We start from the raw sequence: 24,335 nt of genomic DNA, 5'->3' as shown, positions 1-24,335 counted from the left end.
CTTCCCCATCCTGCAGCACATTACTCCTCTGCCTAGTCCTCCCCATCCTGCAGCACATCGCCCCAGCCTAGTCCTCCCCATCCTGCAGCACATCACTCCCTGCCTAATCTTCCCCATCCTGCAGCACATTACTCCTCTGCCTAGTCCTCCCCATCCTGCAGCACATCGCTCCCTGCCTAATTCTCCCCATCTTGCAGCACATCGCTCCCTGCCTAATCCTCCCCTCCTGCAGCACATCGCCCCAGCCTAATCCTCTCCCTCCTGCAGCACATCGCTCCCTGCCTAATCCTCCCCATCCTGCAGTACATCGCTCCTCTGCCTAATCCTCCCCATCCTGCAGCACATCGCTCCCTGCCTAATCCTCCCCATCCTGCAGCACATCGCTCCCTGCCTAATCTTCCCCATCCTGCAGCACATCGCTCCCTGCCTAATCCTCCCCATCCTGCAGCACATCGCTCCCTGCCTAATCCTCCCCATCCTGCAGCACATCGCCCCAGCCTAGTCCTCCCCATCCTGCAGCACATCGCTCCTCTGCCTAATCCTCCCCATCCTGCAGCACATCGCTCCCTGCCTAATCCTCCCCATCCTGCAGCACATCGCTCCCTGCCTAATCTTCCCCATCCTGCAGCACATCGCTCCCTGCCTAATCCTCCCCATCCTGCAGCACATCGCTCCCTGCCTAATCTTCCCCATCCTGCAGCACATCGCCCCAGCCTAGTCCTCCCCATCCTGCAGCACATCGCTCCCTGCCTAATCCTCCCCTCCTGCAGCACATTACTCCTCTGCCTAATCCTCCCCATCCTGCAGCACATCGCTCCCTGCCTAATCTTCCCCTCCTGCAGCACATCACTCCCTGCCTAATCCTCCCCTTCTGCAGCACATTACTCCTCTGTCTAATCCTCCCCATCCTGCAGCACATCGCTCCGTGCCTAATCCTCCCCATCTGCAGCACATCGCCCCAGCCTAATCCTCCCCTCCTGCAGCACATCGCTCCCCTGCCAAATTTTCCCCTCTGCAGCACATCGCTGCTCTGCCTAATCCTCCCCTCCAGCAGCACATCGCTCCCCTGCCAAATCTTCCCCTCTGCAGCACATCGCTCCGCCTAATCTTCTCCCTTATGCAGCACATCGCCCCAGCCTAATTGGTATTGCCCCTCTCGCCTAATTCCCCGCCCCCGCTTAGTTGCCCCGCCCCCTCACACCGCTCTTGTCAGTTTCATGTGCAAAAACCGTTTTTTTAGCCATTGGTTCCGTCATTTCCTGGGACGTCATCATCATGTGGACACGCCCAGCTCCTGGCTGTCAGTGAGTCCAGGCCACCTTCCAGTAGTAAAGATGGCGGCGCCTATGGACACGGCGGCAGCAGTAGCAGCCGGCGGGAGCAGCGAGGAGAACATTCTGTACGACCTGCTGATCAACACCGAGTGGCCCCCGGAGCCCGATGTGCAGGTGAGCGGCCGGTTCCGGAGGGAGGTGTCTGTCAGCAGCTGCTGCCGGGAGGACGACACTCCGGTACACGGGCAGGACACGTAGCACTGAGCTGCCATGGAGGCTCCATGCACCTGCTCTCAGGGGAATCACCGCAGGCTGGGAGTTGTAGTTCCACAACTAGATAAGTCTTCCTGTGCCAAAGGAAAGCACTGAGGTGTACACTGGATGTGGGGGCCCGGACATCTCGCTCCTCCACCTGTCAGCACACCGACCCTCCGCCTGTCAGCACGACCCTCCGCCTGTCAGCACGCCGACCCTCCGCCTGTCAGCGCGACCCTCCGCCTGTCAGCACGACCCTCCGCCTGTCAGCACGACCCTCCGCCTGTCAGCACGCCGACCCTCCGCCTGTCAGCACGACCCTCCGCCTGTCAGCGCGACCCTCCGCCTGTCAGCGCGACCCTCCGCCTGTCAGCGCGACCCTCCGCCTGTCAGCGCGACCCTCCGCCTGTCAGCACGACGATCCTCCGCCTGTCAGCGCACCACGACCCTCCGCCCGACATGGTACCTACTACCCCTCACCTATCCCAAGCTGCCCTGTCATTCTGCCCCTCGTCCCGCCACTTGTTGGCTTCCCCCCCCCCTCCGTCTGTCAGTGTTTGTCATGGATCCCACCGTGCTGCTACCAGTTTGTCATGTACCCACTTCTCAGTACGTGACTTAGATTAACCCTTACAGGCGCAACCCCGTCTCCCAGGCCACACACGCTCATACACGCTGCCACCACTCACCGAACACACGGGCGATGAGTCCCGGAAATATTACTACTACTGTCTGCCAATCATACAGATCATACAGTTTAAGGCTATGGATTCTTTAGAACATACAAGGTTGAACTTGTTAAATTTTTATGCTTTAATACAAAAATGTTCAGTGCTTATAATAAAAAAAAGGTATAAAAATATGGTAATAAAAAGACATACAAATATGCAAACCGGTTATTATTATTATTATTATTATTATTATTATACATTTTTATAGCGCCATTTATTCCATGGCGCTTTACATGTGAATACGGGGCAAATATAGACAAATACATTAAACATGAGCAGATAACAAGGCACACGAGTACATAAGGAGGGAGGACCCTGCCCGCGAGGGCTCACAGTCTGCAGGGGGTGGGTGAGGATACACTAGGAGAGGGAAGAGCTGGCTGTAGGGCTGTTCAGTAGGTTGAGGATCACTGCAGGCTGTAGGCTTGTCGGAAGAGATGAGTCTTCAGGTTCTTTTTGAAGGTTTCTATGGTAGGCGCAAGTCTGATGTGTTGGGGTAGAGAGTTCCAGAGTATGGGGGAAGCACGGGAGAAGTCTTGGATGCGGTTATGGGAAGAAGAGATGAGAGGGGAGTAGAGAAGGAGGTCTTGGGAGGATCGGAGGTCGCGTGTAGGTAGGTACCGGGAGACCATGTCACAGATGTATGGAGGAGACAGGTTGTGGATGGCTTTGTATGTCAGTGTGAGGGTTTTGAACTGGAGTCTCTGGGCGATAGGAAGCCAGTGAAGGGCTTGACACAGGGGAGAGGCTGGGGAATAGCGGGGGGACAGGTGGATTAGTCGGGCAGCAGAGTGTAGGATGGATTGGAGTGGTGCCAGAGTGCTAGAGGGGAGTCCAGAGAGTAGGAGGTTGCAGTAGTCGAGGCGGGAGATGATAAGGGCATGCACTAGCGTTTTTGCAGTGTTGCGGTCAAGGAAAGCACGGATCCGGGAAATATTTTTGAGTTTGAGACGACAGGAGGAGGCAAGGGTTATAAAAATAAACAGGAGAAAGTGCAGAAATATCGAACTTTGCAGTCTGGTTCCCTGTCCCTGAGGGAGGGCAAAATATGGAAGGGAACACATCAGCTTCCCAGGCTGCCCCCACATGTGTACAAGCCTAATTTATAGAGTTACTCTGGAGGTCAGATTATAATTGCTTGTTTTTGATTGGGCCTTAGCCGCTCCCCCAATGAATATATATTATTTTCCTCTGAACACTCTTTGCCTAAAGGTTCTCACAGATAGATAGTGTCAGGCTGTAATTGACATCTCTCTTCAAAGAGCCGAAGGTGTGAAGTGTTTCCCTTTCTTCCTGGTTTCCAGCAAGAGCCCCCTGGTGAGATTGGAGACAGTAGACTGCTTTCTCAGGATAATATATCCTGTGATCCCTGTGAGACCTGCAGCCTCCAGGACAGATGTTAAATTACTGCTGGTCACACATATAAACCTCTGCATATTTCACTACAGTGTTTACTTTCTTTTGACAGCTCTTTCAAGCAATACCACATATGCCCTGTAGTGGCCGCTGCCAGGGAGAGGGGGTCGCTGCCAGGGAGAGGGGGCCGCTGCCAGGGAGAGGGGGCCGCTGCCAGGGAGAGCACAGCTGCCAGAGGCTTTCCTTTTGGACTCCTAGTGATCAGATGATCGATTGAAAATGGTCTTATTAAAAAGAGAAGCAAAATCTGAATGTTTTGATACTTGTGAGGCAGGAAAGGGGACGTATATTCTGGAGACTCGTACAGCACAGATCTGTATCTCTATAAATAATCCTGCACACTATGAACTGTGAACCTGAGAGCTGCAGATCTAGGCCTTAAATCCTCTGCGCAGTGTATAGCACCACCAAGCTGTACACTGCAGCCCATAACCAGGGCTGGTGCGCCGAGCGTTGTGCCTCCGGAGTGACCGGGATGGTTTGTGAGCCGCTGCGGGTTCCCGCCGTGTAATTGTCCTGTTTTATATTTTCAGCCTCGAGGTGGCCGTGAGCACGGAGCGTCGCTTGTCCTCACCAAGGCTATTACAGGTACCCGGTCGCTCCTTTATCTAACCCCTGCTGTTCTGCCGCGGCTTCCATATATTGCCCCTACATAAGGACTGAATTTTTTTTTTTTTTGCTATTTCTTCTTAAAGGGAAGGTGCCAGAGAAGGAGGATGGGGAATCCAGGCAGGAGGGTGGGATCATAACGTGAGGGGCTCTGGATCCCTCTGGATAACCCCTTTAAGTTATACACTCACCTCTGGCAATGTAGACTTCTGTCTAATGTATGCTCTATGAGAACATTTCTTTCAATGTTGTGTGATACATAGTGTTAAAAAAGAAACACTGGAAAAACAAAGTCTTAAAGGGAATTTGTCAACATGTGTTTTGCTCCACAGCATAAAGTAGGGGCAGAAAGCCTGATTCCAGCAATGTCACTTGCTTAGAAGTTTTCTGAGGTTTGAATATAATCAGTGTTTTATCAGTAGGAGATGATCACTGCGGGACTAGGTGTCACGTGCCGGGCAGTCCAGCTGAATGTGTGTAACCTGCCCCACCACTGATGGGCAGATTGCTGACCGTGTACTCAGTGGGGTGTGGGTGGGCTTATACACAGCTCAGCATTTGAGCGCTGCTGCATCTACAGCACAGGAAACGGGGATTTTATCAAATTTGTACCAAGCAGTCCAGTAAGTCACACAGCACTGGAGTTAGGGTCTCTGCCCCTACATCATGCTGCTCTGTTTCCATAGCACAGACCTGCTGACACAGTATCTTTAACCCCTTATTTGTGTGTACCATTCATGTACATCACATGTAAGTTGTCTTTCTATGTTCCCCAATAGCCAGAAGATGCCGGCTGTGTTATACAGTCGGCATCCTGCCCCGACCAGAGCTAGTGCCGTTTGTTGCTGTTTGACCCCTTAAGTGCAGCTTACAAATTTTCACAGCGGCATTTAAAGTGTGTGATTGCACCCTGTCGAGCACCCATTGGCTCCCCCTGAGCTGGGGGTCTGCTGAAAACTTCCATGTTAGTACTTTTGTAAATATATATATATAACCCCCCACCCCCAACAAAATACCATCAAGTCACTGTATGCCCCAATAAAAATGTCTGCTCACCACACACAGGACACAATGAGAATATGAGGGGTCTCGGGAGCTGCGGAGACAAAGCACATTATTACTTTACACGATGGCCATCACGTATAGCGCTGACCTGAGCGATCACGCTGCTGTGCTGCTTATACCACACACTATAAGGGTATGTGCACACGTATGGTTGAGGACTGCGGTTTTTACTGCAGATTTATCGCGGTTTCTATTGCGGATTCCGCTGTGGGTTTACACCTGCAGATTTCTATTGGAGTAGGTGTAAACCCGCAACGGAATCCGCACAAAGAATTGACATGCTGCGGATTGTAAACCGCTGCGTTTCCGCGCGGTTTTTCCGCAGCATGTGCACTGCGGATTTCGTTTCCTATAGGTTTACATTGTACTGTAAACGTATGGGAAACCGCTGCGGACCCGTTAAAAAAGAAAAAAAAAAAACTGGCAAAAGTTTAGAAAGTGGCTAACCACCTTTTAACCCTTTTGGTCGACTACATAACGTAGGTTTGCTCTACCCTTCTGGTCGCCTTCCTGTCCTCCTTCACAGGCCACATGTGACTGTTGTTTTTGTTTTGGAATGATGTAATAAAACCTCCTTCTTTCTTGCAGCTCCAGCGTTTTACTTCCAGCAGCTCCTCTGGTACAGGTAGGTACGGCATGGAGGAGTCACGGTTACTAGTTTATAATGTTTAATGGGTTAATAAAGTATTTGACACGTTTTTTTCGTAGAGTGATTTTATGTCGGCCAGTAATGGGATATTTCTGCTACGCTGCTTTTTTATGGTGGTGCTTCAGAAGAAGAATGATTGCTACGATGTCGCTAGAAAACTCTGCCATCAGGCATTGATTGGAAACCATTAAACGTTGGTCTCTGACTGTTTACCTCATTAGGTGCCCTCATTACTACTGAATGTGACGTCCAGGGGTCTGACAGAGGGAGAGGGCTTCCTCTGTCAGGCCATCACCCCTTGAATCCTGATGTTTACTACAAAAGCCACTGACCCAATAAAGGCGCAAAAAAAATAATTCTAGTTTAGGCACTCGGGCAAGTAATGTCCCCCAAATTGTGGCTATGGCTGCCTTGGTTAGCTCGTCCTCATAGCGGAATTTGACATCCTCATATGTGTCTACATGAGCTGGGGTCGGGAGATTTGAGGGCGATCTGTATAAAATGCATTAATTCTGTAAAAATCAGTTATTTTTCTTGTTTTTTTTTTTTTTCTAAGATTCTGCCTTTTACAGGTGAAGTGTACCTACGATAAAAATTACAGATCTCTCCATTCTTTGTGGGTGGGAAAACTTGCAAAATCGGCAGCGTGACAAATACTTTATTTTCCCACTATGTGTTTATATGTGTATCTAGGCGTGTGTATATACAGTGGGTACGAAAAGTGTTCAGACCTCTTTACATTTTTCATACTTTGTTTCGTTGCAGCCATTTGGTAAATTCAAAAAAGTTCATTTTTTTTCTCATTAATGTACACTCTGCACCCCATCTTGACTGTAAAAAAAAAAAAACAGAAATGTAAAAATTTTTGCAAATTTAATAATAAAGAAACTGAAATATCTCATGGTCATAAGTATTCGGACCCTTTGCTCAGACACTCATATTTAAGTCACATGCTGTCCATTTCTTTGTGATCCTCCTTGAGATGGTTCTACTCCTTCATTGGAGTCCAGCTGTGTTTAATTAAACTGATAGGACTTGTTTTGGAAAGGCGCACACCTGTCTATATAAGTGTGTGTTTCCACGGTCAGGAAAGTCCGCGTCCTCTGCACTTCTCGCCATAACTTGGCGTACTGCGAGAACTGCCGTGCACGTGACCGGGGGTTATTTCAGGTTACTAGGCTAGTTGTCACGGTCAGCTGATTGTGAGAACACTGCAGTGTAGGTCAGGGGTGTCAAACTGCATTCTTCGAGGGCCGCAAACCATGCGTGTTTTCAAGATTTCCTTAGCATTGCACAAGGTGCTGTAATCATGATGTGTGTAGGTGATTAAATTATCACCTGTGCAGTACAAGGAAATCCTGAAAACATGACCTGTTTGCAGCCCTTGAGGAATGCAGTTTGACACCCCTGGTGTAGGTGGTCATCTACAGCTCTGCTATGTGTGGATGTCAGGCATCCAGATGTAGCAGAGCTGGATTCGTCGTGGGACACTCGTTATTAAGGACTGCGTCAGACTTAGGGAAGTATACTTTTATTATTTTTTATTTTTTTTACAGGAGAACGAGGGCGTCGCAGGAATGAGCGTACAATAAAGAGATCAAAACTGTGTAGTGTTTTTTCATTAAAATACTTTATTCTGCATGTGTGTGTTTTATTAACCCTTTCACTGCTATAGGTTTAGTAATGGTAGGTATCTTATTGACGCCTCTCCATTACTAGGCCGGCTTAATGTCACCTCACAAAGGTGACATTAACCCCTTATTACCCCATATGCCACTGCTACAGGGCAGTGGGAAGAGAGAGGCTAAGTGCCGGAATTAGCGCATCTTACAGATGCTCCATTTCTGGGGCGGCTGGGGTCTGGTATTTTTTTAGCGGGGTGGTGCCAATATCCATGGCCCCTCTCTAGGCTATGAATATCAGTCCGCTGCTGTCTGTGCAGCCTTTCTAGCTATAAATAAGTGAACCACACGTCATTTTTGTTGGGGGGGTATCCCCTATTTTTATAGCCAGCAGAGGCTAAATGTACAGCTGCGGGCTGATAGTTATAGCCTGGGAAGATCCATGGGTATTAACCCCTTCCCAGGCTACAAACATCAGTCCCGCAGTCGCTGGCTTTCCCTCTCTGGCGCAGAAAATCATGCGGGAGCCCATGCCATTTTTTTATTTTTTTTTTTTTTAAATTAAACCTATTGCGTTTAAGGCCGGGGTCATACTTGCGAGAAACTCACACGAGTCTCGCAGCTTATTACCCGACACTGCCGCCGACACTCGGGAGCAGAGTGTGCGGCTGCATAGAAATACATGTAACACCACGCTCCACTCCCAAGTGCCGGCGGCAGTGTCGGGTATTAAGATGCGAGATTCATCCGAGTTTCTCACGTGTGATCCTGGCCTAACTCTTTATTAACATTTTATTATGTTTGTTACTAAACAGCGGGCTTGGTATTATCTATCTATTATTTAGCTATCTATATCTATCTATTATCTTTCATTTCTATCTATAGCTATATCTATTATCTATCTGTAGATCTATCTTTGTGTGTCTAAACATTATTCTTCAATGGAGTATGTAAATGAAGAGGTTGGACAAGAAGTGACATCACAATTTTTTTATGTATATCTTTATTTAGCTTACAATAACACACACAAATCCGCATGAAAAACGCATAAAAAATGCAGGTGACCTCAGGTGCAGATTTTACCTGCGTCAAAGGAGCTCAGCGACAGAATTGTGGCAAGGCACAGATCTGGCAAAGGTTACAAAATAATTTCTGCGGTATTCAAGGTTCCTAAGAGAACAGTGGCCTCCATAATCCTTAAATGGAAGAATTTGGGACCATCAGAAGTCTTCCTAGACCTGGTCGTCCAGCCAAACTGAGCAATCGTGGGAGAAGAGCCTTGGTGAGAGCTAAAGAAGAACCCCAAGATCACTGTGGCTGAGCTCCAGAGATTCAGTAGGGAGATGGGAGAAAGTTCCACAAAGTCAACTATTACTGCAGACCTGCAAAAATTTCTACATTTGTTTTTTTCCAGTCAAAATGGAGTGCAGAGTGTACATAAATAAGAAAAAATGAACTTTTTTTAAATTTACCAAATTGCTGCAATGAAACAAAGAGTGAAAAATGTAAAGGGTATGAATACTTTCTGTAACCACTGTGTGTATGTATATATAATTTATTTTACACATGAAAGTATGGCATTAAGTAGGCACATGTAATGGTGATCTTCTCATCTCTAACGATATATTGAAACGAAAGCCAAGAACATTGGTGGATATACCCTCCAGATATGTCAGTGTCTCAATAACTTGTCCTGTAGTCTTGAGCATTGATCACAGCTTAACAATGTCTCCTGCTGTTCACAAGTGGAGTTACTGTCTGCTGAGGCAGGGCGGCCCCCAGGTCTCTGAGGTTATGGGGTTCAGCGTTACGAGCCTCTACATGATGACTCAGCTGATCCCATAGGTTTTCTATGGGATTCAGGTCTGGAGAAAGTGTAGCCGCTCCATGTGAGGTCCCCCAGTCTCCGAAGCTGCTCCCTAATGATGAGACCTCGATGAGCTGGAGCTTTGTCATCTATGAAGATGAAATTAGACCTATGTTGTTCGTGCAGAGGCACAATGACTGGATTAATGATGTTATTAAAGTAGTAGGCATTTGTCACAATGTGTAGGTCAGTGCTTTACTGACTAGACCGCCTGCCCACACTGTAACACCACCACAGGCTCGTCTGGTGACGACAGTGGCTGATGCATAGCGATCTCCTTGACCTCTCCAACATCATTGGTGGCCGTCATTTCTACTCGCCCTTCATCAATGAACAGCACTGAGGCCCACTGGTCCTGCATCCAGCATAAATGCCAGATGACGCCTGTACCTGGTGGTGTGATCCGGTTCCTTGCAGGGTGTCAAGAGCGCAGACCACACTGATGTAAACGGGTTTGAATGCTCTGACCTGACACTTGGGCGCCTCTCACCTCCCCTAAATGTGCCTGGAGATAACTCCACACAGAGTGGCATTCATCATCCAGCTCTGAAGGGCATTGTTCACAATGAAGCGTCATCAGTGGCCATAGGTTGTCCACTTCTCTGTCTTTGTGACTTTTCCAGTCTCTCTGTATCTCCACTATAATATGCTGATGTCTGTGACCCTCTGAGCTCAGCGACCGCTTCCGTCTGAGAATGCCGCGCTTGAAGCCTCACAATGGCGAGGGCCTAATGATCAGTTGTTAGTTGTCGTCTTGGTTTCATGATGTCATAATGTGAAGAGCATGATGAGGAGGACCGTTCAGTACTAATTCTAATTGAACCCTGAAATGTATTAGCCGATTCATGGATCAAACGCCTGTTGTGAATTCTGCCATTAAGCTCCTTGTTGGAGAACAGCAAGTTGTGCCAAAAGATATTGAACAGTTGGACAGGTGCCTCCAAAAGTTGAGAAGTTCACATTAAAGCGAAACCTGTCAATAGTTTTGGTCGATAAAAGATAGGGCCACTGACTTTCAGGGCTGATCTACAGTTGTACCCGGGTCTACCAATCTGGGGTACCTCTTTCAGTACCACCCAGTGTTCCCGGAGGTCCACTCTGCTTTGGCTGGAGTCTGAATGAAGGACGTTGGCTGGAATTCCTTGGTTACATGGGCGCATATAAAAGATCACTGCTTCTCCACGTATTTCCAGTCTGACAACACTTTACTCACAGGACACAGAATATATAACCCAGATACAGAGGGCAGGCCAATAGAAAAGCGGCAGGCCAGACATACATTACAATAGCCGCAGCCTGCCGATATTTACCGTGGGAATTACAAAGGTGGTGGTGAGGGGGGGGGGGTCGGACAAAAGGGGAATATCGTGTCCCCTCTGCCCAGTGGCGCAGCCTGTGGGCTGATGCATTTCACATGGAACCTATTATACATACATATAACTGTACAACATATTCTGGGTGCGGAGTGGTTCCGTAACACGGCTCCCCTTTTCAGCGACGCGATCGGCATACACAGTCTGATGCTTAACGGATGACCGAAGTTTATGGGGTTGGTACAAGTTCCGTTTGTCGACTTAATCCATCGGCATTACCGTTTTGTTTGCTGGTTCTGTAGTGGATGGTGAAGTCCAGAGGTTGTAGGGCTAAACTCCACCGCAGCAATCGGATGTTGTCTCCGGAGACCCTATTAAGCCAGACTAGGGGATTATGGTCCATTAGGAGGGAAAACCTGTCGTCCATACAAATATGGTGGTAACTTTTTGAGTGCCCATACTACCGCCAGGCACTCCTTCTCGATGGCCGCATAGCTTACTTCACGGGGCAGTAGTTTCCGACTCAGGTAAACTATCGGGTGTTCTTGGCCGTCTGGCCCGACTTGGCTCGGTACTGCCCCCAATCCAAACATAGAAGCGTCTGTGTGAATAAGGAAACGTTTAGTTGGATCGGGTGCGGCCGATACAGGGGTATTGGTGAGGGCGTCCTTTAGTTGGCGGAAGGCTTCCTCACACTCTGGGGTCCAGGTTACCTGGCGGGGTTGGTTCTTACGGGTCAGATCAGTGAGGGGCTTGGCTACGCTGCTGTAATTGGGGACAAATTTCCTGTAATACCCCGCTGTGCCTAGAAACGCCATGACCTGGGATTTAGTGCGTGGGGTGGGCCATTTGGCTATGGCCTCAATCTTGACTGGTTCTGGTCGCTGTTTCCCACTTCCCACCCAATGCCCTAAATACTGAACCTCTGCTTTGCCCACGTGACACTTGTTTGGATTCAGGGTGATTCCGGCCTGGTGGATCCTGTCCAATACTGTCTCTAGGTGATTTAGATGCTCTTCCCATGTCGCACTGTAGATGGCGATGTCGTCCAGTTAGGCACAAGCATAGTCCTGGAGACCATCCAGAAGCCTGTCAGCCAGCCTCTGGAAGGTCACCGGGGCATTCTACATCCCTAATGGCATATCTCGAAACTGGAATAAGCCGAAGGGGGTGACAAATGCCGACTTGGGAATAGCGTCAGGTCTAAGGGGAATCTGTCAGTAGCCTTTGCATAGATCGATGGTGGTCAAATTCTTTGCCCCCGCCAGCCGGTCTAACAACTCATCCACACGCGGTATGGGATATGCATCCGTCACTGTTTTCTCATTGAGCTTACGATAGTCTACACAAAACCGTGTAGTCCCATCCTTCTTGGGCACTAACACTACGGGGGATGCCCAGGGACTATGTGACTCTTCGATGACCCCTACGCAACATCTCTTGTATCTCTTGTCGCATTCCCTCTCGTACAGACTCAGGGACGCGGAAGGGGGGTCTGATCCTGGGTCTCAACCTTGTGTTGTGCCAGGCGAGTGTACCCTAGTCTCCCCGAAAACATCCTCTGTCACTGCCTCAACAACTCCTCCGCCTGCTGTCTCTCCCGGGGGCCTAGGTCTTAACCCAAGTGTTCCTGGTCCCATGTTTTAGACTGAGTCCTTTCCCCTAAGACATCCGGCAAGGGAAGTCTGGCTAAATGCTCTGCTTCAGGTGCACAGATGGCCACTACCTCTTCAGGGCGCTCCCGGTAGGGCTTCAGCATATTCACGTGGAACATGCGGATAACCCTGGGGGCGTCACAGTCGGCGACATTATAGGTTGTCGGCTATTTTCCCCACTACCTGGTAGGGCCCCTGCCATGCAGCTTGGAACTTGTTCTGCCTAGTGGGCTCTAACACCAGGACCTTCTGTCCTATTTCCAAGGTGCGCTTTCTGGCCCTCCGATCGTACCATACGCGCTGGCGCCTCTCGGTCGCCTGCCTGTTCTCGCCTACAGCCTGGGTCAGCTCCTGTAGGCGGTCCCGGAATTCCAGCACAGGGTACAATAGGTACCCCTTCTATGAGGCCCTCCCCTTCCCAGTGTTCTAGCACTAAGTCTAGGGGTCCCCTTTCCCGTCTCCCGTATACCAGCTCAAATGGGGAGAACCCCGTGGATTCTTGGGGCACCTCCCAATAGGCATACAGGAGGTGTGGCAGGAGTTTCTCCCAGTCCCTGTAGGTCCTGGTAAAAGTCCCAATGAGCTGTTTTAATGTCCCGTTAAAGCGTTCACACAACCCATTGGTTTGCGGGTGGTACGGGGCGCTTCTAATGGACTTTACGCCGCACAGCTTCCACAGTTGGTTGGTCACCTCTGCTGTAAACAGGATACCCTGGTCCGAGATAATCTCCTGGGGAAATCCAACCCGTGAGAAAACCAGGAGCAGGGCGGCCGCCACCGTCTCTGCCAGTATGTTAGGTAACGCAACCACCTCTGGATACCGTGTGGCATAATCTACCACTGTCAATATATACCTTTTCCCTGACGGACTGGGTTTGGCTAACAGCCCTATCAGATCGACCGCTACTTGGCTAAATGGTTCCTCCACAATGGGGAGGGGGAGTAATTTGGCCTTGCATCGATTCCCCCCTCTTGCCAATGCGCTGGCAACTGTCACAGGTCTGGCAGTACTGACGAACATCATAGGTTACCCCCGGCCAAAAGAAGTTTTGTGTCAGACGATGCCTGGTGCTACTGACGCCGAAGTGCCCGGCCAAGGGTATGTCATGAGAGATTCGCAGTAACTTCTGCCTATACTTCTTGGGAACTACCAGCTGTCGTTTTATAGTGGGGCTTGTCCCTGTGTGGTGCTGCTCTGTGATCCGGTAGAGTAGTCCCTGCTTCCATACAAACTGTTCCCCTTCCAGTACCCCTCTCCCCTCCTGTGCCTTCCAACGATAACCCTCCAATGAAGGATCCTCAAGTAACTCCCTCTTAAAGGGACACTGTCACCTGAATTTGGAGGGAACAATCTTCAGCCATGGAGGCGGGGTTTTGGGGTTTTTGATTCACCCTTTCCTTACCCGCTGGCTGCATGCTGGCTGCAATATTGGATTGAAGTTCATTCTCTGTCCTCCATAGTACACGCCTGCGCAAGGCAAGATTGCCTTGTGCAGGCATGTACTACGGAGGACAGAGAATGAACTTCAATCCAATATTGCAGCCAGCATGCAGCCAGCGGGTAAGGAAAGGGTGAATCAAAAACCCCAAAACCCCGCCTCCATGGCTGAAGATTGTTCCCTCCAAATTCAGGTGACAGTGTCCCTTTAAATTCATCTGGGGTGGCCCAAGAAATGTGTCTGGCTATGGGAATACGTGTAGGGCTGGAATGTCTTACCTGGGCCTCCTCTGAGTGTGATTCTGCCTCCGCAGCTCTAGCTTGTCTCCGGGTAGTCACAGGATATGTCTCAGCCAGAGGGGCAACCGAGAATGCAGACAACATGGGCCCCAAGTCATTTCCCAGCAAGACGTCTGCAGGCAAATCCTCCATCAAGCCGACCTCAACAAGGCCTTCCCCCACTCCACAGTTTAGGTGAATCCAGGCAGTGGGCAGTCGATGTATAGCTCCCCCTGCTACACGGACTGCCACTGTCCGGTCCGTCTTCTCTTGGTCCCGGACGAGATGAGGCTTCACAAGGGTCAAAGTTGCCCCGGAATCTTAGTCCCTGCATACGTTTCCCATTAACCCACACGACCTGTCGATGCTGTTGTCGATTATCTGCCCGGGCTGCCTGCACGGGGTCTACTTCATGCAGCACTTCCTCCATCTCTTCCACCCCTTGGTTAGTCGTAGCCCCCAATGCCGGGTCAGCTTCGCCTTGGTAGCAGTGTACAGCAGCCCGGCTGAAGGTAGCGGTTCCCGCCTTTGGCCACTGGGTATGCGGAGTCCGGTTGGGATATTGTCTTTGCAGGTGGGCCCAGCTGACGGCAGGTGTGGCATCGCGGTTCAGGGGGACTGTGGTAGGCCGGGTTTCTAGCTGGTCCCCCTACAATCTTCAGTGTTTTGGGGCACTCCAGGTCCATGGGCGGGCCCCTAGTGACCATCTTTGATCCGGACAACTGCGGCCTCCTGGTATCATGATGTTCATCGGCCAGACGAGCGGCTTCCTCAAGAGTCGTTGGCCGCCTGTCCCGAAGCCATTCCTGTGTCTCGGGGGTTAATCCATTAAAGTATCGTTCTAACAAGAAGAGCTGGAGGACGTCCTCCATAGTGGTTGCTTGGCTCCCTTGTACCCACTGTAGCAGTGACCACCGTAATTTACAGGCCCATTTAGCGTGGGTATCGGTTACGCGTTTTATAAGTCCGCAGAACTTTTGGCGGTATGCCTCTGGTGTCGGCGCATACCAGGCCAAGATCACTTATTTGATCCGCTCATAGTCCATACAGTCCTCATCAGGTACCGTGCGATAGGCGTCCGCTGCCCGGCCTGTCAGCTTGCTGGCCAGAATTTGAACCCATTCCTCCGGCTTCACTTGATGAAGCGCACACTGCCGCTCAAAGTCCTGCAGAAAGCCATCAATGTCTTCCTCTGCCTCCCCCAACTGTCGGAAGGCATTATACTGGATCTTTTTGTGGCTTACTGTTGAAGGTACCTGGTCGAAGGCCAGAGCTCCCCCTGCTCGCTGACTCTCCTCTCTCCGCTCTGCCATCTCCATCTTGGCCAGCTCCACTTTGGACCGCTCTGCCATCTCCATCTTGGCTAGCTCTATCCTGGTCCACTCGTCCATCTTTTCCTTCAGATCAGTACGCATATCAGCCATCACCTCTCGTATGATCTCTACTGCAGGGTTTGAGCCATAGAACGCCAGTCTGTTCTTTACCTCCCTCTGGAATTCAGTCTCCTCCACATTCACATTGGGGGCCGCTGCACTGTCTTGTTCCATGATGGCTGCTATCAAATCTACTTTTGTTTTGTTGCTGGCGATCAACCCTTGGGCTTCCACCAGATCTTTTAATGTAGTCCTCTTTAACTTCTGGTAGTTGTTTTCCATTCATTCCTTTCCTCCTGTAGAAGGGGTATCATATCCCGCTGTCTGCCACCACCATACAAAGTGTAATAGTTAGATGTTCTGACACCGTGTGGCGCCCCCACTGAGAGCCCCTCTGCGGTGAGGAAATTAACTTTATTCCACCCAGCAGCCTGTCTCTTCCAGTCGTGGGGGCGACACCGGCACAGTTTCAATCACTGCTCTGTGTATAGAGGGTGGCAGCTGTAACCGCACCCTGGCACTCACTGACAGCTGCCTCAGCACCGTCTGCCACCCAGTACCTACCCTACTTGTGCCTCTATAAATAATAATGCTTAAGTGCCTACTTAATATTTAACCGAGTCACCCCATATAGAGTAGTAATGGCCCCAGCATCAATGATGTGAGCAGGGGGTCGTGTGATGACTCTTTCGGCTTCTCCCAATTATCTTCTATTGAGAGAAGTGAATCTTATCTAGTGGACACATGCAAGTAGCAAACATGGTCGCATGACTGCCTGATCGCACCAGTGGTATTGCGGTGACGGCAGGTGCAGACCATCATGATTTGGCAGTCTGTAGTCTGAGTGACTGCACACATTTATCCCAAGTCTTTAAACTTTGTAATAAATTGCTTATTGTGAAATTATTAGATGGAATGCAGCTCGTGGTTGCTGTATTGTTATTCTTGTTAGGGGGCAGACAGATGGACGTAGTTCTCGTGTGAGGATCGCATCGCAATCCTCGGACTGACCGTCAGCTCTCCTGACCGTAGTGTAACAGCTGCATAGTAATCTGTCACTCTGGTATCAGGAGCGGTACCGGCAAGTCCGAGGATTGCGATGCGATCCTGGCATGAGTTATACGGCGTCTGTCTGTGCCCTTATGCCAATACTTATGCTTGTTATAATAATACTAAAAAATATTAGCCTATTATGACAGTATTAATGCTATTAACCTAATAACTGGTGGGACCATCCTTAGCAACAACTGCAATCAAGCATTTGCGATAACTGGCAATCAGTCTTTTACAACTCTCTGGAGGAATTTTGCCCACTCATCTTTGCAGAATTGTTGTAATTCAGCCACATTGGTGGGTTTATGAGCATGAACCGCCTCTTTAAGGTCATGAGACCGCATCTCAATCGGATTAAGGTCAGGACTTTGACTAGGCCACTCCAAAGTCTTAATTTTGTTTTAAGTGTAACAAACATGATAAGAATAGGAAATCAGGAAGGGACAAGCTGTTTTACTACTTCTGCATTTGCCTATTATGATGCAGCTGTGCACGAACGTGAATGTGAACACAGCCACAGATCAAGCCAGAAATGAGCTGGAGAAGACACGTTTATGGACTGGTATCCGTTACTGCGCCCGTTCTCAATTTACTCCCTCTGCAGTTTCCACTCTGGATGCCGCTCGCTCTTTTACCACCAGCCAAATATGTCTCAGTAATAATTGATACAGAACCAAGCGCGTCTGCGCCTTTACGAGAGAAGCACTAAGTGTAATATAAAAGCTGTTTAAAAAAACAATTGCGGCATCGAAATATTAAAATCTCCTTGTTGTAAAATTCTTTACTGCCCTATTATCTCCGAACACAAAACTCTCAATCTCCACGTAAAGGTGTCAGCCGGAGTCATCCACTCTTATGGAGCCATCAACGAGGCGTCCCGGGCAGAGCGGGGAAAGCGATCAGCTTCTTATTCAGCTGCTCTTCGGGGCGTCCTTACTTTGGTTTCAGATCATAACATTTACCTGGGAAAAAAACACAAGTTTTTGTAAATTGCATCATTTTCCGAATATCATGGTGACCTGTCATTGCACTTATTACCCTACTGTTGGCCAGATTGCTGCTGCTATATGAAGGCTCTCCCAAATGGTCAGCTCTCCCTAGGATCAGTCGCTTATCATAATTATTAGATATTCTTATTTTTTCTTTGTATTTTTATATCATAATTATTTGTTTTTACAGTCCTCTCTTTAGGATAACTCACTAAGGAGGCCTTTAGGCTATGTGCACACGTCAGGATTCCTTGCAGAAATTTCCTGAACAAAACCGGACGTTTTCTGCAAGAAATCTGCATGCGGTTTTTTTGCATTTTTCTTGCGTTTTTTGCTCTTTTTTTTTTTTGCGGATTTTTTTGCGTTTTTTTTTTTTCCCGGAGGTTCACAATGCAATAATATAGTGGGAAATCCGCAAAATAATGAACATGCTGCGTTTTTTTACTGCGATGCGTTTTTTTTGCGGAAAAAACGCAACATATGCACAAAAATTGCGGAATGCATTATAAATGATGGGATGCATAATGTATGCCTTTTTTTAAGCGTTTTTATCGCGGTTTTATCGTGAAAAAATGTGAAAAATCCTGAACGTGTGCATACAGCCTAAAAGTGATTGTAGGATCTTATTATTTTTTTCGTTTCGACTCTTTCCTTTTTTTTTTTTTTATATACTTCCCTCCTTTTCCAAGTATTACTTTTTCTTCTTTTCTCCTCCTGCCCCCCCATTGACTTTGCTTTATAAGGTCTGTTTTTTTACATGACGAGTTGCAGTTTCGATTGACAAATTTCATTTTGACATATAATGTACCGACAATTGGGGAGTAAATAAGTGTGGAGAAATGGGGGGTGGGGGGGATGCAATTCTGCCATTGGGGGGAGGGGTTGGTGTTTGGTTTACAGTGTTTGTGGTGCGATAAAATGACCTGGTAACTTCATTGTGTGTCAGCACTATCATAGCGATAAGACTTGTATAGTGTGTGTGTTTTTTTTTTTTTTATAAAAAAAAAAATTCAGAACCTTATTAAAAAAAAAAAAATAATAAAAATATTTGAATACTGTCACAAGCTTCTGAAATAACTTAGTTTTTTTTATTTCTTCCATCAATAGGGCTTGTATTTTTGTAGGTTCCATTGGTACCATTTTGATGTACATAGGATGCTTCCACATTCGGTGGAAGTGCAGCAACTGAAATGTTGCCACATGTTGTATTTGTTAATTTTAAAGGGGTGATTTAAACTTGTTTTTTGTTTTTTATTCTTTTAACCCCTCAACAACTGCCGATACGCCTTTTAACGGCGGTAGTTAAGGGTACTTAAACCACAGCGCCGTTAATTAACTTCGCTGTGGAAAAATTGTATAGCGCCCCCCAGAGTCGGATTTTCTCTGGGGTCTCAGCTGCCAGGGGTAGCCGAGACTCCAGAGAACATGATTCGGGTTGGTTTTTACTGACCCTCGGGTTGCAATCGCCGGTAATTAACCGTTTACCGGCGGCCGCAAAAAAAAACAAACACAATTTGCCATTTAATTTCTCTTTCCTCTGATGTGATCGCACATCAGAGGAGAGATAAATAGGGTCCCCGATCACCCCCCTGATACTTACCGGTTTCTCCCGGTGTCCGTGGATCCGGAAGAAGGCACGCACGCCGAAACGCGCGTAGGGGTGTTGGCGCCGCAGGTCTGAGGTAATGTTGCTATTATTATTTGTATCTCTTGTCCTGATATTAGCTAGGTTGTGGCGCTGGATGAGTTTTTTTTCGTCAGCGTAGTAGTATTTACGCCATGTTTGGCATCATACAGCACACCATGTTTGCTATTAGGATGCATATTTATTATTAAGGCAATATTGTTTTCCTCTTACCTGCGGCCCCCGGTGTAGTTGTCACCTCTTTGAATTTCCCATCTGGTCTATGCAATATATTTTTATTATTATGTATGTATTCAATAAAGATGTTTTTTGATTAAGATCCTTTCTAGTGCAGTATTCTGTATCGGTTTATCTACTATAACTACATGGGATTTCTGTTTCAGTAATTCCCTGTATGGGCACAGGTGTACTAGTTTGACACGCTGTGTATTGTGGTCTGTATTGGTTTATAACAACTGTTAAGAGGAGACTTTGTGCAGCAGGCCTTCATGTAAAATAGCTGCTAGGAAACCACTGCTAAGGACAGGCAACAAGCAGAAGAGACTTGTTTGGGTTAAAGAACACAAGGAATGGACATTAGACCAGTGGAAATCTGTGCTTTGGTCTGATGAGTCCAAATTTGAGATCTTTGGTTCCAACCACCGGGTCTTTGTGCGACGCAGAAAAGGTGATCGGATGGACTCTACATGCCTGGTTCTCACCGTCAAGCATGGAGGAGGAGGTGTGATTGTGTAGGGGTGCTTTGCTGGTGACACTGTTGGGGATTTATTCAAAATTGAAGGCATACTGAACTAGCATGGCTACCACAGCATCTTGCAGCGGCATGCTATTCCATCTGGTTTCGTTTAGTTGGACAATCATTTATTTTTCAACAGGACAATGACCCCAAACACACCTCCAGGCTGTGTAAGGGCTATTTGACCAAGAAGGAGAGTGATGGGGTGCTACGCCAGATGACCTGGCCTCCACAGTCACCAGACCTGAACCCAATCGAGATGGTTTGGGGTGAGCTGGACCGCAGAGTGAAGGCAAAAGGGCCAACAAGTGCTAAGCATCTATGGGAACTCCTTCAAGATTGTTGGAAGACCATTCCCGGTGACTACCTCTTCAAGCTCATCAAGAGAATGCCAAGAGTGTACAAAGCAGTCATCAAAGCAAAAGATGGCTACTTTGAAGAACCTAGAATATAAGACATATTTTCAGTTGTTTCACACTTTTTTGATAAGTATATAATTCCACATGTGTTAATTCAAGGTTTTGATGCTTTCAGTGTGAATGTACAATTTTCATAGTCGTGAAAATACAGAAAAATCTTTATATGAGGTGTGTCCAAACTTTTGGTCTGTACTGTGTGTGTGTGTGTATATGTATATACATACACAAAATCACCATGGGGTTACTAATGGATAGGCGTCTTATAGACGCCTTTCCATTACTAACCTGTGGGCCTGATGTCACCTGACAATACAAAGGTGACTTGAATGCCACTTGCAACCACCACAGGACAAGTGGGAAGAGTAAGGCTAAGCGCCAGATTTGGGCATCTTATACATGAGCCTTTAATGGGGTGGCTGAGAGCTGATGTTTTTAGTCTGGGAGGGGCCAGTATCCATGGGCCCTTCCTAGGCTATTAATATCAGCCTGCAGTTGTTTGCCTAGCCTTTGCTGTTTAGATTTTATAGGGGGACCCTATGTCAATTTCTTTTTTCTTGGGTCACCCTGTAAACTAGCTAGTACAGGCTAAGCAAACAGCTGTGAGCTGATATTAATAGCCTGAGAACCTTTATGGCTATTGGCTCCTTGCCAGAATATTAACTGCCCTCAGCCATCGGCTTCCCCTCTGCTGGTTATTAAAATTACGCGGGAGCCCAGGCAATTTTTTTCTTTTTTTTTTCTTAAAGATTAACAGTTGCTGTTTGGTTACAGCCTATGTACCTTCGTTCTGTTAATGCTCCTACATAGGCTGGTGACTGTGTGTGTTTGTGTTTACTTATTGGCTTAGTAATGAGGGTGTTGGGATGACATGTTTTCAATGACAGCTGCTGACACCAAGCCTTAATCCCATTACCCTGATGCCACTTCATCAGCATGAAAAAGGTGGTGTTGAACAAAGAAATTACATCACATCCTTTTTTTTAAAAATATCTTAATTTAGCTCAAAAAAGCATTCATTGCTGAGCAAAAACGGGTGTTTTTTCCTGCCAAGAGATGCAGAAACCTTGCAGAAATTTCTGCAAGCAAATACTCAATGTGCGCACATAGCCTTTTTTTTCCTTTTTAATCATTCCTAAGGACTTCAATTGCTTGTGTTGTGCTCTAAAATATGGTAAAAATTACTGATCTCCTTTGAATCCGATTCACAGACGTATCAAAACGGTGGCAGCGAGGGTCCCTTATTACAGTGGCACTCCATTGACTCCCTAAAACCTTATCGCAGAGGTTTGTGGATGCAGATATGATTGCACTACGCAATCGGGTCATTTAAATGCCACTGTTGGTGATTGGTAGCGGTATTTAAATGAGTTAGGCGGCAGCGATCGGAGCTTACTGTGGTTACTGCTGGCTTCATAACTCATCTGGCATCTGCATGGTAAGGCCACGTTCACATGTTTCAGTATTTTACATCAGTATTTGTAAGGCAAAACCTGAAGTGGGTGATAAATACAGAAATGGTGACATGTTTCTATTACTGTTCCTCTCCTGACTTTGGCTTACAAATACTGACGTAAAATACTGACCAAATACTGATAGTGTGAATGTGGCCTATGAAGCAGATTCATTTCCTCTTCCAGTGTTCGTTTACTCAAGATAAAACCTGCTAATATGTGGGGAAGATGTCCTTTAAGCGTGCAGTAAAATGGGCTGCATGACTCCTTTCTGAGCTTCTCATGGATGTCTATGGATTCCATTGAAGTTAACCGATCCTATTGTTATCATGTAGATCCTGTAGTCATCAGATGGTATTGGGTCGAAATACACACAATCTGATCTTAATTTCTTTTTTTAAATTGAAGTATGTATTGACGTTTGGACTATTTTATAAATTTATCAAGCTAATATAATGTGTTTTCTTTCCCCCTCCCCATTAGCAGTCCAGCTAAATTTTGCCTTCCACCTGGCCTCATCCGTCTGATCAACAAGCAAATCAACTGGCATCTAGTGCTGACGAGGTAAGGACTGAGCCGGGTTCACACTCCATACTTGCACCTCGATGCACGGACTGGCCGTACCCAAACTCTGCGGCTTCATTATTGCCTATGGGGTTTTTGATTTTGTGTCGGGGAACCCACTGCTGGTATGTGCTTTGGGGTCCGTACTTGGCCTGCAGAACACAGATGTACAAATCTGGTCTTATCTTTTAATTTGCCCATGGATATATCTGAGACAGCGAGTGCAGCGCTGTCCTGCCGTCCTCTAGAGAGCGAACTCAGTGCCGGTGAGCACACCCGACCTCCGCTCCATCTATACGAGGCTCTACAAAGCCCTGTTACTTGAACAGTTGGGGGACAAGGGTTTACTTAAAGATGTTCTGTCTTTTGCAATCGCTTTATGACTTCTGAATCCTTAGAGTGTGCACTGCATGCTGTCAGGATTCTCCAGCATTGCTGGTGAGAACTGTCGGTCATGTGACCCCCAAGTTTGTGATTTGCCTACTTCTGGTCACATTCAGACTAGACTTGCTTTTCCGCTCGCTTCACTTGTATTAGACTCCGCACGTCTAGTCGGCACGTGACTACATGTACGCAAAATCGTGTACTTGTGGTGACATGACCGCCCGCAACACCACAGAATCCTGACAGTGTGAGCTGTAAGGACCCAGAAGTCTGCAGTCACCTGGAGTGAGCAGAGACTTGTATCAGAAAACTGGACAACCCCCTTTAAAAAAAAAAAAAAAAAAAATTGGATCAAAGTTTTTACATTTTAGGAATACTTAGGAACCTTAGCTCTTAGACACAGTAGTAAGTATGAAGAAAGCCTCTAGCGATGGAGAACCCTAAAAATCCATGCATTAAATGGATAGCCGATTGATTTACATGAGAAGAGTGTAATACTTTATTTCCCCTGTGGTGGCGCTATTAGGGTATTGCTGCAGCATCAGTCTACAGATCGCAGCCTGACCGCTGCTGTGTCTAATGGGTGATGAGATGGGTGATGATTCAGCAGTGATGTCGGAGACAGAAATTATCGTGAGACGGCAGAACTTAGTAGCTCAATCATCGTTTCAGCGCCTTTATTCTTGCTGTTTTTTTTCCTAGTAACGGAAAGTTATTGGCCGCCGTTCAGGACCAGTGCATTGAGATCAGGTGAGTCGGGATTACATATTGTGACTATAGTATTGTAGTTTATTATATAGGAGAAAGAGCGACCGAAGGTTCAATAACCAATGAAGCCTAATTAAAAATAAAAAAATATTAATACCGTATATTTTTAAAAATTAACACTTTTTAATTTCCCCCCCCCCCCCCCGTTTTCATCAAATGTAAATGTCAAAATATGAAAAAAATAAGTTACAAATTTGGTTATGCCATGTTCATAAGGTGAACGGTGGAGCAGGGAAAAAAATATTTATTTTTTATTATTTTATTTATTTATATTTTGAAAGTTGCATTCCCCTTAAAAAAAAAAAAAAAAAAAGCAATAAAAAGTGATCAAAATGTACACAGTGTAATATAAACCCCCAAGAACAGTATCAATCAAAAGTCAAGCTCGCCACGTACAAAAGCAGCAACACACCTTCATTGATGAAGGAAAAATGATGGATCTCATAAAAAAACAAAAAGGTTTGATATCATACCTACGTCTATAAAAATCCAGCACAGGACCAATGTGAATTATTAAAATAATCTTTATTGTATACAAAGTGCAAAAGGCACTTAGATTAACCCCACATATGACAAGACCAATAAATGAAGGTGGAGGAACACGGAGCACAAGTTATTATGTAGATGGATAAGGAGTGACTCTGGGGGAAAAAAGACAATGATTGATTAATAAAGTCCTATAATCCTTCTGATCCAGAGTGCTAAAATCTCTACATAGAACAGTGACAAAAAGTGCAAAATAATACGAGATGAAACCATATACACCATGTAAAACTGTGT

General features: G+C 47.0%; 1 protein-coding gene across 1 annotated transcript in view; it reads left to right on the top strand.

Moving 5' to 3' along the window:
• The first annotated feature begins 1,318 nt into the window (after positions 1-1,318).
• The window catches only part of NBAS (NBAS subunit of NRZ tethering complex), an 854,371-nt gene continuing 831,354 nt past the window's right edge, over positions 1,319-24,335 (top strand). Inside the window, exons 1-5 of the mRNA XM_069728113.1 lie at positions 1,319-1,448; positions 4,210-4,264; positions 5,939-5,975; positions 22,323-22,403; positions 23,490-23,537. Coding sequence (XP_069584214.1) covers positions 1,335-1,448; positions 4,210-4,264; positions 5,939-5,975; positions 22,323-22,403; positions 23,490-23,537 — 335 coding nt within the window. The 5' untranslated portion in view covers positions 1,319-1,334. The remainder of the gene's footprint in view (positions 1,449-4,209; positions 4,265-5,938; positions 5,976-22,322; positions 22,404-23,489; positions 23,538-24,335) is intronic.

This window comes from Ranitomeya imitator, chromosome 5, assembly GCF_032444005.1.
Source record: "Ranitomeya imitator isolate aRanImi1 chromosome 5, aRanImi1.pri, whole genome shotgun sequence".
NCBI classification, from domain to species: Eukaryota; Metazoa; Chordata; class Amphibia; order Anura; family Dendrobatidae; genus Ranitomeya; species Ranitomeya imitator.
The sequence above is the reverse complement of the archived record's forward strand: the minus strand, read 5'-3'. Positions and strand labels throughout refer to the sequence as shown.